The sequence below is a fragment of the Nothobranchius furzeri genome, chromosome 16 (assembly GCF_043380555.1).
Source record: "Nothobranchius furzeri strain GRZ-AD chromosome 16, NfurGRZ-RIMD1, whole genome shotgun sequence".
Lineage (NCBI taxonomy): Eukaryota > Metazoa > Chordata > Actinopteri > Cyprinodontiformes > Nothobranchiidae > Nothobranchius > Nothobranchius furzeri.
The window spans coordinates 27,435,392-27,450,660 of NC_091756.1; the positions used below are offsets into that span (position 1 = coordinate 27,435,392).

Here is a 15,269-nt window from a genome sequence, read left to right on the forward strand (position 1 = left end):
TTATGCAGTTGGTGCCTCTGACTTGACACGAAGATAGGTGAAGCGGGTCTGGAGATCCTCCAGTCTTTCCCTCCGCCTGACAGCAAAGTGTAAAGCAGAACCAGACGTTTCCAGCGTGAAGGTTGATCCAGTCTATCTGTTTCTGGGCATGCTCACGTGGACAACGATCCTCTCAATCCTCGTTTATCCTTCTTTACTCATTCACCATTTCCATTCATTCGTTTGAAGAAGTTTGGGGTGTTTGATGCCCTTCAGCTGTTGAAAAGCAACACACAAACACAACAGAAAGAGACAAATTCAGTGTGACTGTAATAAGGTTCTATATCATTTATATCTAGATTAAAAACACACAAAAACATTATTAAAATTGTCATGAGGTTATATGGATTGCCACCAGTGAGTTCTGGGGTGCCACAAGGAAGTGCCTTGGGACCATTGTTATTTTCCATTTTTATCAATGACTTACCTTTAATTTTAAATCATACCAGTACTCTAATATACACAGATCATTCCAAAATGTATACGTCTGCAGGCACAAATGTTGAACTGTACAGGTTTTAGACAAAGACCTAGTGATAATAGACACATGGATGATGAGAAATATATGAATTTTGAATAAAGAAAATCAAAGTGCATTATTTTAGGATCTAAATACTCTTCATAAGGAAAACCGAGGTGATCGTTAATGGTAGGTGACTCAAACATAGAACAAGTCAGATGCTAATTTATTGGGGGTATAAGTAGATAGACAAATGTCATGGAATAAGAAGAATAGCATTAATTAGATACTGAAGCATTTGCCTTATCAACTGCTTACACAGGTTTTTATTCTGGTCAAGCACATAACATGGCTAGATTACAGAGAGCTCAGAATAAGGCAGCTTGTATGGCCTTTTAAGTGTTCCTACCGTGCTAGCGTACCTATGCTAGTACGTAATGAATTCTCTTCTATCATGGTTAAGTGTGGATTACAGGAAGAAGTACTCACTTCTGTGCTTTTCCAAGAGAGTAGTTAAGAGTAAGGTACCAGAATAATTTCATAGAAAATCTTTTTCACTTTCTGATGTACGTAATCACTCTACCAGGTAGACGTCACACTGCAGGTTTTTGTTTCCTGTGTGTCGAACTACTTTAAAGCTGCTGTCCAGAGATTTCTCTGTTAGGAAATTATTTATGATTATTTAGAAATTCGTAAAAGTGATTGTCTTATCTTGTACTGTGGTATAAAGTAGGAAACACGTCTTTTTTTGTGTGTGCAGTAAGGTTAGTTAATTTTGAACCCTTTCTTCAGGAGGAAAGAACCACAATAAATCTGGCCACATGGTAAGTAGCAGCTATGCTAGGGGAGAGGAGATTCTGTGGTGACGTCATATTTGCGACATGACGTCTGATTTGTAGTCATGCCAATTACAAACTTTTACAAGCTGATAAATCTCAGCACACATCGAAACACACATCATTACTTTTCATTTAAACTAAATTACAACATGTGTGTGGTGCAGGGCGTAAGGTAAAGCGGATTAGAAAATAGCTCTTTTAGCCCCGTTCACTTGCATTCATTTTTTTCGTTCTTCCCGGGACCCATGAGACGACCGGAAAGGGAGGAGACTTAAGCCTAGGGCCCACGGAGACAGATGTGCTGCGGAAGCTCTGCAGTTTTGGGAAGTCAAATGGTCACACAGGATGCGCCGCTGAGCGTTTCTTGGGAAGTCACGCGTTAGTCACAACATGACGCGGGACTTGAGAACAGGAAGTGGAAAGTGACTCTTGTTTTTACACGATCAGACTTGCCGTCGTGTTTTGAGAGACTCTAATTAATTAGAATAAGTACGCTATTTATTAGAATATTTTAAGATCAATAGTACTTTAAAGTTATCAATACTGTGGTTGGGTTTGTGCTTTAAAGCCGTTCCGCATCTTAATGTCTGCTGTAAAGTACTCCACAATGTTGTGAACACCCGCGGTGCTGCTTGAGATAGAACTGACGCCTATCTTCAGCGCCTCGGCGCAGCGCTTCTGGACCGTGTAGCCACTCTCATTAACTATAATGGCCTCTATTTAAAATGACGGTGCAGCGCGGGCTTGACATGGTGCGCTTGTCTCCAGTGTGCCTAGGCTTTAGGCCCAACGTAACGCCCGATCCCGATCCCAATCTAAAACCACACGATTGAGACAGATTTCCAGTCACGTGATTGGATCGGGACATCCTTAGCTATTACCTCAAGAAGAGCAGTTGATTTGTGTTTTAGTCATGGGAAATATGTTAGAGTATGTTAAACGAATTGCCCGAAAGGGCGGGAAGTGAGGCGTTCATGGTCCAAAACTGATTTTCTTTTATAATATGAGCAAGTGTCTTTTGTCCTTGTGAGAATGTGTGTTTGAGTGTAATAACTATTACATGGATGAAAGAGACCAGACCGATGTACCAGCTGTGTGTGTGTGTGTGTGTGTGTGTGTGTGTGTGTGTGTGTGTTCTTACCTGCCACAGACCTGCAGGCCATTGAAGGGAAACTCACTTTGCCAGATGTTCAAATGGCACATTGACCTACGAGTAGAGGAAGAAAACCAAGGGCTTGGAATGACCACAAAATTACATTAAAAATTTTAAAAGTAAGGAAATTAGTGTTCGGTTGGTCATTTGTAACAAGGCGTCCTGGCAATAAAGCACATATTGTTGGAAGCCTCAGGTGTTTCTAGAAGTTTTTCAGAAACCTTTCATTGGACATCAGCTTTTCTTTTCTTGTTCAGTCCTTTTGTCTCAAATGTCAAAGCAACTTAATATTTAAACGGTTCAAAACGTAAGAATCAAAAGTGTCTATTTGTCTAATATAGTTCAAATGATCTGGTGCTGGCAGTAAAGAGCCAAAATGATTCTTTCTGCTTCTTCCATGGCTACGAGGCCCTCTCCTGTGCCCTACCCATCATCAGCGGCTTGTTCTTGTGACAATCCCACATGATTACACCACGGCCCGGACACATGCATGCTAACACAATTCTCTCATACTGCAGCCTGTTGCTTCATGCTAAAAAGATCAAGCCTGCCTATTTTGCAGATGTATTCATTTCAGTCCAGGGCTGGTAACACTTGCATATCAGTGCTAAGTGATTAGCATTAATGCTAATCTTTAAGTCAAAGAGTTGGAGTACCCGGCCCGGAGGGTTACCGGGGTCCCACCCTGGAGACAGACCTGGGGTTGGGGCCCGTGAGCGAGCGCCTGGTGGCCGGGCTTTCGCCCATGGGGCCCGGCCGGGCCCTGCCCGAACCGGATACATGGGCTCATCCAACTGTGGACCCACCACCCGCAGGAGGAACATGAAGGGTTCGATGCAATGTGGATCGGGTGGCAGACCAAGGCGGGAGCATTGGCGGTCCGATCCCCGGACAAGGAAACTGGTTTTTGGGACATGGAACGTCACCTCGCTGGCGGGGAAGGAGCAGGAGCTTGTGGCAGAGGTTGAGCGGTACCGGCTACATATAGTCGGACTCACATCGATACATAGCATTGGCTCTGGAACCCAAGTCCTTGAGAGGGGTTGGACACTCTCCTTTGCTGGAGTTGCTCCGGGTGAGAGGCGGAGGGCTGGGGTTGGCTTTTTGTTAGCCCCAAGACTCTCTGCCTGTGTGTTGGGGTTTACCCCGGGGGATGAGAGGGTAGCTTCCCTGCGCCTTTCGGGCCAGGGAACGGGTCCTGACTGTTGGTTGTGCTTATGCGCCAAATATCAGTTCAGAGTACCCACCCTTTTTGGAGTCCCTGGGATGAGTGCTAGATAGTGCTCCATCAGGGGACTCCATTGTCCTGCTGGGGGACTTCAATGCTCACGTGGGCAATGACAGCTTGACCTGGAGGGGTGTGACTAGGAGGAACGGCCCGCCTGATCTGAACTCGAGCGGTGTTTCGTTATTGGACTTCTATGCAAGCCGCAGTTTGGCCATAACGAACACCATGTTCGAACATAAGGATGCCCATCGGTACACTTGGTACCAGGGCAGCCTAGGTCGCAGGTCGAAGATAGACTTTGTAGTCGTATCATCTGACCTGCAGCCATATGTTTTGGACACCCGAGTGAAGAGAGGAGCGGAGCTGTCAACTGATCACCACCTGGTGGTGAGTTGGATCAGATGGCAGGGGAAGATGCCGCGTAGACCTGGCAGACCCAAACGCATAGTGAGGGTCTGCTGGGAGCGTCTGGCAGAAGAACCTGTTGAGACAGTCTTCAACTCCCACCTCCGACAGAGCTTTGACCGCGTCCCGAGAGCAGTGGGGGACATTGAGTCCGAGTGGGCCTTGTTCCACTCTGCGATTGTTGAGGCGGCTGTTGCTGGCTGTGGTCGTAAGGTGGCCGGTACCAGTCATGGTGGAAATCCCCGTACCCGCTGGTGGACACCAGAGGTTCGGGGAGCTGTCAGGCTGAAGAAGGAGGCCTACAGGGCGTGGCTGGTCTGTGGGTCTCCGGAGGCAGCAGACAGGTACCGGATAGCCAAGCGGGGTGCAGCAGTGGCAGTTGCCGAGGCTAAATCTCGGGCGTGGGAGGAGTTTGGTGAGGCCATGGAGAAAGACTATCGATCGGCTCCAAAGAGGTTCTAGCAAACTGTCCGGCGCCTCAGGAGAGGAAGGCAGCAACTCGCTCACACTGTTTACAGTGGGGATGGGGAGCTGCTGACGTCAACTGGGGCTATAGTCGGATGGTGGAAAGAATACTTTGAGGAGCTCCTCAATCCCACCAATGCACATTCCGAGGAGGAACCAGAGCCGGGAGACCTGGGGATGGACTGTACAATCTCGGGGGCAGAAGTTGCTGAGGTAGTCAAACAACTACGCAGCGGCGGAGCCCCGGGGGCGGATGAGGCTCGTCCTGGGTATCTCAAGGCTATGGATGTTGTAGGGCTGTCGTGGTTGACACGTCCCTGCAACATTGCGTGGTCATCGGGGGCAGCTCCTGTGGAGTGGCAGACCGGGGTGGTGGTCCCCATCTTTAAGAAGGGTGACCTGAGGGTGTGTTCCAACTATAGGGGGATCACACTCCTCAGCCTCCCTGGAAAGGTCTACTCCAAGGAGAGGAGGGTCCAATCGATAGTTGAATCTCAGATTGAGGAGGAGCAATGTGGTTCTCGTCCTGGCCGTGGAACTGTGGACCAGCTCTATACCCTTGCAACGGTGATGGACGGGGCATGGGAGTTTGCCCAACCAATCCACGTGTTTTGTGGATTTGGAGAAGGCTTATGACCGTGTCCCCAGGGGCACCATGTGGGGGACACTCCAGTATGGGGTGGGTCTGTTAAGGGCCATTCAGTCCCTTTACCAGAGGAGCGTGAGTTTGGTCCGCATAGCCCGTAGTAAGTATGACCTGTTCCCGGTGAGGGTTGGACTCTGCCAGGGCTGCCCTTTGTCACCGGTTCTGTTCATTACCTTTATGGACAGAATTTCTAGGCGCAGCCGTGGTGTGGAGTGTGTTGAGTTTGGTGGCAGGAGAATCTCATCTCTGCTTTTTGCGGATGATGTGGTCCTCCTAGCTTCATCCAGCTCTGACCTTCAGCTCTTGCTGGGTTGGTTCGCGGCCGAGTGTGAAGCGACTGGGATGAGGATCAGCATCTCCAAATCTGAGACCATGGTTCTCGACCGGAAAAGGGTGGCTTGCCAACTCCGGGCCGGGGGAGAGGTCCTACCTCAAGTGGAGGAGGTTAAGCATCTCGGGGTCTTGTTCACAAGTGAGGGTAGGAGGGATCGGGAAATCGGCAGGCAGATTGGTTCAGCCTCTGCAGTGATGCGGACGCTGAGCCGATCTGTCGTGGTGAAGAGGGAGCTGAGCCAGAAAGCCAGGCTCTCGATTTACCGGTCGATCTACGTCCCAATCCTCACCTATGGTCATGAGCTTTGGGTAATGACCGAAAGAACGAGATTGTGGATACAAGCGGACGAAATTAGTTTCCTCCATAGGGTGGCCGGGCTCAGCCTTAGAGATAGGGTGAGGAGCTCGGACATTCGGGAGGGACTCGGAGTAGAACCGCTGCTCCTCCGGATCGAAAGGAGCCAGTTGAGGTGGTTTGGGCATCTGGTCAGGATGCCTCCTGGACGCCTCCGCGGGGAGGTGTTTCGGGCATGTCCTGCCGGCAGGAGGCCCCCGGGTCGACCCAGGACACGTTGGAGAGATTACATCTCCAATCTGGTCCGAGAACGCCTTGGGGTCCTGCCGGAGGAGCTGGTGGAGGTAGCTGGGGAGAGGACGGTCTGGAGCTCCCTAGTTGGGATGCTGCCCCCGCGACCCGGACCTGGATAAGCAGAGGAAGATGACGACAACAACGGCTAATCTTTAAGAGCTTGTGGTCATGCCAGTGTTAGTGTTAGGTAACTAATCCCTGTTTTATAGTCAGATTGAAGATGGATGAAGGGACAACAATGTGAAACAAAACCAACCGTTTGATAACTGGGAAAGCCACATCAGAATAGGGCATGAATTTTGAATTATATTATTCATGACATTTGGTCATCTCTCCTCTGATTGGATACCAGCAACGCAACTCTACCACTGACTCTGTTTGCTTGGCAGCATTGATGATTTATCTCCACTAATAACACAAGCCTGAAGGCCTTCAGCCATGTTGTGGCGTTGCTAATGCTAATGGTTAGCTTCTACTAGTCGAGGCGTGCTCTCTCATGGACGCTAAACCAACAACAGCCTTCCCCTTCATGAGCCAAGATGGGTGAGTCCATGAATGTTAAGTGACTGTGTAACTTAGCTTTCTAATCTGAGAGTTTCCCCATTTGTTTCATATCAGCAGCTAATGGAAATAGGGTTAGAAGAAGTAACCAATTATATTTGAAAAATAACATGTATAAAAAGGTTTTTCTGGGAACTTGGTCTTAAATAATACTTTCCAATGCACTTCAGAAAGCCAAAAGACCGCTGATCAAGACCATTTTGTAAAATATCTGAGAGTTTGGTTTATTTTTTAGGTGAATATAACAAACAGGGTGAATGAAGACTTCAAGAGAGAGACCCAAACTGCATAAAGAACCAGCAGGTGGATGCCATGAGGGATTAATGTCAGATTTTAAACTGCACTCTTACCAAAACCATTTTGTGTCACTGGCTGAGATAATTATGGGATTATATGCAAAATAAATCACCTTTCTTAATTTTCCAATCATCCCGGATTACAAACATGTAGCAGTTTGAGTGGAAAAGTCAAACAGAAGTGAAAATCCCACCCAACCCTTACTAATTCTGTCACTACATCAAATGATTATCCAGACCGATATAGTGTGGTATATATTTATCCCAAGAGCCTGTAATCTTTATTATTGTGGTATTAGATTATATTTATCTTTTTAGTTGAGCCTAGAACTTTTACTCCTTCATCCAAAAAGGTTTCAAGGAATTTAGTCTGTTTACCCTCAGTTGGATAAATAATGGATTTTATAAATTAAGGGATCATTGAGATGCACAATCATTGTTGTTAATGCCTCTGGTTTCCCACCTGTGATGAGGTCATGTGCGATTGGTCCAGACGTGCATTGAGATCGGAGGACGAGACGTTGGCTGGGGCCCCGCGGTGAAGTCTCATGGCCACCTTCCTCTCTCGCTCAGCTCGTTCTGCTCTCCCTGCCTGAGGAGAGCGGTTACCTACACACACACACACACACACACACACACACACACACGCACACACACACACACACACACACACACACACACACACACACACACACACACACACACACACACACACACACACTTAAAAGCACAGTCCTGATTCTGGTATTGTGTGACGTTCACACCTCCTCCTAACCTGATGGTTGGGCGCCACGTGCTGCTGGATTCGAGGGGCCGGTGTCTGGCTCGTTTCTTACTCTGTTGACTGCAGAGGCGTTTGGACCAGGAGGCAAAGCTCGACCTCCAGCTCCTCTTTGGCCTGGTCCTGCTCGTTCCTCGCCTTCTTTGCCTTCCCTTCTGTCCCTCTCAGCATCTTCCCCTGTCCTGCTGGCCCCCTGAAGCACAAAGAATCAGCTACAAGTGTTTGCTCGAAGTTAACACAAGAAAGCCAAAACTTGACCAAGTGGCATTTGCCCAGGACTCCAGGAACAGTTTCCTTTCAACAGACAGGACAAAAGTTGGGTTTTGTGAAATAATACAATGGTAGCAACAGAAAGCATCTGTAAAGCATGATGGTGGAAGGCAGACATACAAAAATACTTAAAACTTACTTGTTACAAAGCTAAATTTAACTTCCGATTCCAGTTTCCGATTTGGGAAATGGCTAAAGGGAAACTAAACTCAACTTTTCTCTACTCTGACCATCTTTAATCTGCTCTAGCTCAAAAACTACATCACCCACCCTCTTCAAACCTGTACTTGACACATACAATTCCTCCCTCTTTATTTTTTTACATTTAACAAAACCAAATTACATTACAAATAATACCTTTGCAGGAAAATAAAGAAGTATGTATAAAAAAGGATACAAAGATAACACAACTGTCAGATAACAGTCCAAAGCATTCTAATATATTTACAGAAAAAGATACATAAAAAAATTAAATAAGTTACCAAATAAATTCAATAATAGCCTAATTAAAAGAAAACAACAAAAATAAAGCCCTAGAAACATAATAAATATAAAATGTCAGCATTGTTATGTCCATAATTCAAAGGCTAGAGGGATGAGGGATTACCAATAAAGGCTGAACCTAACACAAGCTTCTAGAGTTTTATTTGGTTTGGGGTTTGCAGAAGATTGGATTGATTGAAAGTATTGTTTAAATTTTTCTTCCTCTTCATTTAAACCCACGTTGAAAATAACTGTAGTGTTGGATGCATGCCGTAGAGCCCCATGCCTCCCCCTACAGTCCGGGAAAAAATGGGCTCACAGCGGAGACGCCGCAGAAGGTCAAAACGCTGCTAGCTCCGCCTCATTTCCACATGGGATGTACACGCGTCAAGCACAACCCAACATCAACACAGCCTTGATGGTTTTACAGTCCACCACGAACCCCTTTGTACCACAATACTCCGTTAAGAGTGGGACCATCTGTTTGAGCCTGGGACAAATCTGGTCATAAAACAGAATAATGTTACTAAAAGTGGCTGAGAAATAAAATGTTGGAGGTAAGGCAGCAACCTTGTCAAAGGACAGATCCATGTGTGGACCAAACCTGAATGAAATACAGCAACAAAGAATAAAGACATAAAAACTCACCACGACAATGAGATACACGCAGGAGACAGCTAATGTAAGTTAGTACCACTAAAATATGGTTTCATGTCAACGTGATGGACTTAGTGGAAGAGTTCTGCAGGTAAAATTCAACAAGAGGCCTTTACTGGAAATGGTTTGGGACTAAAACATGTTCAGCTTACAAACTTCAGCATGTTCCAGTCAAAGACGTAGTCGTACGAGAAGCCCTGTCTGTGGAAAAGGTTCCTGAAGAGCTGCCTCAGATAGGAGTAGTCTGGCTTGTCATCGAACCGCAGAGACCGGCACAAGTTCAGGTATGTGGAAAACTCAGCTGGGAAAGGGAAAACAGGTCCAGGTCAACTGTAAATACAACCTCTGGTGTTTCAGCAGCTCGGATGTTCATGCACAAGTGCCACTCACAAGGATATCCTTTGCAGAGCACCTCAATAGGGGTGGACATCTTCTTTTCGCTGATGCGTTCGTATTTCTGCCGTTTGGTTGCAGCCTTGAGCCCCTGCCATGGCAGAGAACCCAGGTTGAAGTACATGAGGACGTACCCCAGAGACTCCAGGTCGTCCCGTCTTGACTGCTCTGTGGAGACAAAAGGAGTGGATGGAAGAGGAGAGAATGAAGGGAAGGAGAGGGAAGGGAAAGGAAAGGAAAGAAAGGGTTCTTTTGGGAATCTGATCTTACCGATTCCCAGGTGGGTGTTGATGGAGGCGTACCGCGCGGTTCCGGTGAGGTTCTTGTTCTCACGGTAGGGGATGTGCTGGTGCGTTCGGGCGTCACGGTATTTCTTGGCCAGGCCAAAATCGATGATGTAGACCAGGTTTCCCTTCTTTCCGAGCCCCATCAGGAAGTTATCAGGCTTCACGTCTCTATGGATGAAGTTCTTAGAGTGGATGTACTCTATCCTACTGATCTGTGAGAAAGACATGCAAATAAGTGGTATTCATGAAGGAGTACCATGATCTGTCCAATCCTTTTTACGTGAGGACTTAGGTCTTGTGCTTCATGTAACTGCAGCGAAGTTTAATCTGTGAATGGGTTTAAAAATCTCAATCCTCATCCTCTGGGTAAATATCAGTTAGATCAGTGGGTCTGACTGGCAATCAGAGGAGAAAAGACAAAACTAAAGAGGATTTTACATCATCAGCTAAGTGGTTAGGGAATGAGGCCAGTGCTGCCAAGAGACTACGAGATGGAGAAAATATCCAAAAGAATTACATAAGAGGAATAAAAAAGGCTAATAAACGCATTTCTGGGGTTGAGATTGGGAGGTTTGGAGTAAACGACTTTTGTGTTGGAAAGTGTGGCCCAACAGATCTGATCTGTTTACTTCCAGTCTAAAAACAGATTCATCCTCTCACTGAAATCTGTGTGAAAAAGTGACAGTTTAGACAATTTTGCCCCAAGACATTGACAGTCCAACAACTTATTATTAAGGATTTTATAATTATTGTAATTAAAGAGCTTGTTTATTATCATCTAATGACAACATGTGATGAGTCACAGCTCAGGATCACTGAGAACAGAATTTGGTTTGTTTCTCAGAAAGGAGCGATAAACGTTTTGGCTCAGACAGACAGTCTGTCTGTCTGTCTGTCTGTCTGTCTGTCTCTTACCATCTGATCAGCCAGCAGCAGAACTGTTTTCAGGCTGAACTTGCGGGAGCAGAAGTTGAACAAGTCCTCCAAACTGGGGCCCAGCAGCTCCATCACCATAACATTGTAGTCTCCTTCTGCCCCGCACCACTTTATAGATGGAATTCCCACTAACAGGTGAAGGGAAAACAAGGATTGGGAAAGAAAAATGTTCAGTTTGAAATTGATCATGCCACTGTTAGAGAACTATGTATGTTGTAAGAGGTTATAGTTATTACATTACTTCAAAATAAAAACATTTTCCACACTATCACGTTTAGAACCCCAATCTGGGTTGTTCTAATGAATTCACAGCACAGTCAAAATATCGTGTCTCATTTTTGACCAATTTTCTTTAGATTTTTATGCATTAATTACAAAAGTTTGTAAATCAACCAGTTGTTAGAATCGATTATTTGGATGAAATTCAAAGTTTGTTTGTTATGGTGGGATCTGTCCTTAGGCATCCCACAAGGCTGTATTCTTAGTCCTGCTTTGTTTACACTTTATGTGAATGATTTACTACAAATTTACTTTGTTTATGTTTGATGTATGCCCAAATATAATGGCTAAATATATTAGCATTAAAAAGATATTGCAATTTTTGTTTGAAGTGACTCAAACACAAAACTTCATCTCTACATCTTAATTTATATTTGCCAGAAGAACTACCCATGGTTCGAGTTGTTCTTTTAATTATACTGGACTCTAAGTTTTCCTTTAAAATCACATATCTATAGTGTATAACTACAGAGTATAACTACAGTTTATTACTATCGTATTTAACTATAGTGTATAACTAAACTATAGTGCCTGGAGGGTACGTGAACAAAAGTATTTGTCATGGTTAACACTGCTCTGCTCCTTAATGAAACTGGCTCACTGTTACCTTAAACAGTCTGAAGCTGACTCATGCTCACAGTTTCCAGTCAAAGATGCCTTTCTGTGTCCCTGAACCAACTGTTGAAATCCTTGAATGTTCTAAAAGCCCTCTAAATGCACTAAGATGGATCATCTACGCCCCTCCCGACCTCACTCTAACGTCAAACACTTCTCTTGGTGCGTGACTTACCTCCACCCTGCATCATTTTGTAGAATTTGCTCTCTATGTGGAGCTGTGGGTGTTTCGTCTTCACACATTCCAGTTTGATAGCTACTTCCTCTCCTGTTGCAATGTTGGAACCTGATAAGAGAGGAAGTTGCAAGAAACGGCACGTGTCAAAAGGCACTGCAATTTAAAAGTGTGGTTCATTTGTTTAATGGAATAAATGCCGTGGAAGTCGTATTCTGGGTACAAAAAGTCTTGGTGCACCAGTTTCAGGATCTAGAAGATTGCCAGATCAGAGGAGAATGTCAGATGAGAGAATTTGGAGTCTTACTTCATGATATTTGGACAACTCACATTTGATTGGCTAACAGCAACTAGGCTCTGCCACTGACTCTGTTTATTTTCCAACTCTGATGTTTTATTACAAATAACACAAGCCTGGAGGAGATTTGCTGTGTGGTGGAGTTGCTAATGCTATTGGTTAGCTTCTACTAGATGAGGCGCTCTCTACTGTTTCCTGGACGCTAAACCAACAACAGCTTGTGGTTCAAGATGGGTGAATCCATGAATGTAAGTGACAGTGTGTTGTAGATCTGTCAGGCCTTTCTAATCCTAGAGTTTCACCATGCGGCAGTAAACCGTAGAAAATCTGTTTATTTCTTTAAACTGAAGCACTGTTAAGTCAGACGCAGACTTGACAAACTGCATAGCTTCTGGATTAAACCATAATTTGATCAATTTCTTTCACTGTGGCTCTTGCTAAAATCATTTTTTTCACCACACTGGGCTGGATGGGGCTAGTGCAGGGGTGGGCAATCCTGGTCCTCGAGGGCCACTATCCAGCAGCACGTAGAAACCAACAGTCCTCTAAATATTTATGGTCAGTGTTCGCAGTACAACATGGCTGAAAGCTCTCTGTCCAGACAACCCAGGGCAGACCGGAGACCTGTCATGACAGCAGTCAAGTGCATTCCCATATCTCTACAGCACAGGAACCAAGATGCTACTGCTAATCTCCATAAAGTGAAGAACATTAAGGCTACAAGGCTTCCTGTGGTAGGAATGACAAACCCAACCACAGTAGCTACTGGATTTCCACAGCTATGTGTGATGACGTGTTGTGGTTGCATATGGCTCCTCCACATGCTACCGATGCTCCTGTCTGCTGATTTAAATGATCACATTTCCAGTGTATCTTATTTCAGACTTCAGTCATTCAGTTCTAAGTAAACAAGAGTTGTTTTAGTTAAGTCGGCTTTTCCTTTAGCTCTGCACGCCTGCTTCCCCTCAGTAATCAGCTCACCTGTTCTTGCTTCAGTAATCACATCCAACTGTTCACTGATCACTGTTACTGAGCTGGTGCTCAGTGGCCTAGTGGTAGAATGTACACCCTGGGAGTGTGAGATCAGGGTTCAAAACCGGTCTGGTCAAATCAAAGACTTAAAAACTGGGGCCTAATGCATCCCTGCTTGACAGTCAGCTTTGAGGTTGTGGGGTTAAACCATCAGATAGTTCCCGAGCGTGGCCACGGCTGCAGCTCCTCGCTCCCTGCAGGGATGGGTCAGTGTGTGATGATGACTATGGGTCTTTAAAAGCATTATGGCTGTACCTGGTTCTGATGTTTATCTCCTGTTTTTCTTGTGTTTTTAGCTTTCTATATATTTGTTCCAAGCCCTGTTTTCCTGCCTGGTACTCACTAGTTTTGGTCCTTTAGTTTTTACTAAATGTTTCTGAGTTCACCAGCCTGCCTCCTGCACATTGGGTTAACACCAACCAGCCTTGGCATAACAACAGAATAGGTTCAAAATCATTTAAATTAAGCAAATAAAAATTCTCACCAAGGTAGATATCTCCAAAGGATCCACTCCCTATCTTCCTCCCGAGGCGGTACTTGTTTCCCACGCGTAATTCCATTCCTTCTGAGATTTTCAACTCACTAAATAGTACAGAAACACACAAATGTGCACGAAGGTCTAATCAATTACTGGTGCTTGAGGAAAAGGATGATGTGGTGCAAAAACCTGCAGAAGTTTCCATCCCTGCAAGCTGCTGTGTCAGAGGCAAATGAAACAGCCATTTGGAGGCCAAGGAGAAGAAAAGTGAAACAGTGATGTAGTGTAGTTGGATGTGAATCGGTGGAACTAAGAGGGAAAACACCTCCAGCTGTAAGGTCTCTGCAAGTAACTGCAACCGACATACCCAAATCACACACACACTTGTCAGTCTAAACACAAAACCGTGTTTTAGACAAAATTCAAAGCAATGATGAGGTGTTATTTGGAGGGGGGGGGGGGGGGGGGTTAAAATGAGAGCAGAGGATGTAGTTGCATAATATGATTTACTCAGAGCTGCGGGAGGATGGGTGGGCAGAGGGGTGGAGGGGGATCAGCACCTCACGCACTCTCATGAAAGCACACAGAAGGTTCTACAAGAGAAGAGTGACGAGGTTCAAATGTTTTCTTCATCTGAGCTTTAAGAGTCTGCTCAGAGTTTAGTGTTTACACATAAATCACATTCAGATGCAGGAAAGGATCAGCTGCTGCCAAACCCTCCAACTGCAGCAAACACACACACGCGCGCGCGCGCACACACACACGCACTTACGCACGCATGCACGCACAAAGACATGATGTTTTCTAAGAGCGTACTTCATGCTCCAGATAGCTCAGGATGCAGCAGGAGGTGGTGCAAAACCAGAGATCAGATCAGATGATTCTCAGCAACCGCGCCCTCCACCAGGGAATAATCAGCAAGCACGATCCAAGCGCGCGCGCGCACGCACACACACACACACACACACACACACACCTTGACTAAGCAGCATACACCTCCGACCACACCCCCTCTCCGCCGACTCCCAAGGGCTCTGTCTCATTCAGGACCACGGACAGCGACGCGCCGACGCGGTTCGGGACGACTCATCACCTCCGGGATCTTCCACCCGAACCCCCGGTCCAGATAACAACAACAATAAAATGAACAGAACCAAATAAAATGGCCTTAGGGGACAAAAGCAGACCCGACGAGATACCCGGATGAAACGATTCGTTTCCTTTACCGGATTAACGTAAGTGTGAGGAAAAGCATCAGATAAAAGGTCCTTGCGTGTCCGCTGCGTGCTGCGCGTCTGTCTCCCCCTCACACCCAGTCCTTTCTCAGTTTACACCGCTGACAATATCAATGATGTCATCCGCAGACTCCGGGAGATGCCCGGATTGTCTTAAAGGGTCAGACTCACAAAAGGAGGCATGAATGGAGCTCCTCAGAGCCTCAGCAGCACTCGCCTCTGGACTCCTAATGGGTGAATATCGTTTATTCCTTTAACAGAAACTATCCGACCCACATCTACAGACAGACGTTCTTAAGCATATTGGGTCGTCACGAGGTTCTTCTAAATATTAAA

At 45.7% G+C, this 15,269-nt stretch overlaps 1 protein-coding gene across 4 annotated transcripts; it reads right to left on the minus strand.

Moving 5' to 3' along the window:
- Positions 1-116: 116 nt before the first annotated feature.
- Positions 117-15,028, minus strand: csnk1e (casein kinase 1, epsilon). 4 transcript variants are annotated; one of them, XM_054749017.2, is made up of 11 exons: positions 14,925-15,028; positions 13,705-13,802; positions 11,891-12,001; positions 10,801-10,949; positions 9,869-10,097; positions 9,596-9,766; positions 9,358-9,506; positions 7,790-7,988; positions 7,478-7,623; positions 2,480-2,545; positions 117-255 (listed from the first exon to the last, which is right to left on the minus strand). In XM_054749017.2, the coding sequence occupies exons 1-10, from the start codon at positions 14,951-14,953 to the stop codon at positions 2,513-2,515; spliced, it is 1,314 nt and encodes a 437-aa protein (XP_054604992.1). In that variant the 5' UTR covers positions 14,954-15,028; the 3' UTR covers positions 117-255; positions 2,480-2,512. The 4 variants fall into 4 exon arrangements, with proteins under 4 accessions (XP_054604992.1, XP_015819167.1, XP_015819166.1 ...); XM_015963681.3 differs by lacking the exon at positions 14,925-15,028 and adding an exon at positions 14,675-14,814; XM_015963680.3 differs by lacking the exon at positions 14,925-15,028 and adding an exon at positions 14,515-14,629.
- Positions 15,029-15,269: the final 241 nt, after the last annotated feature.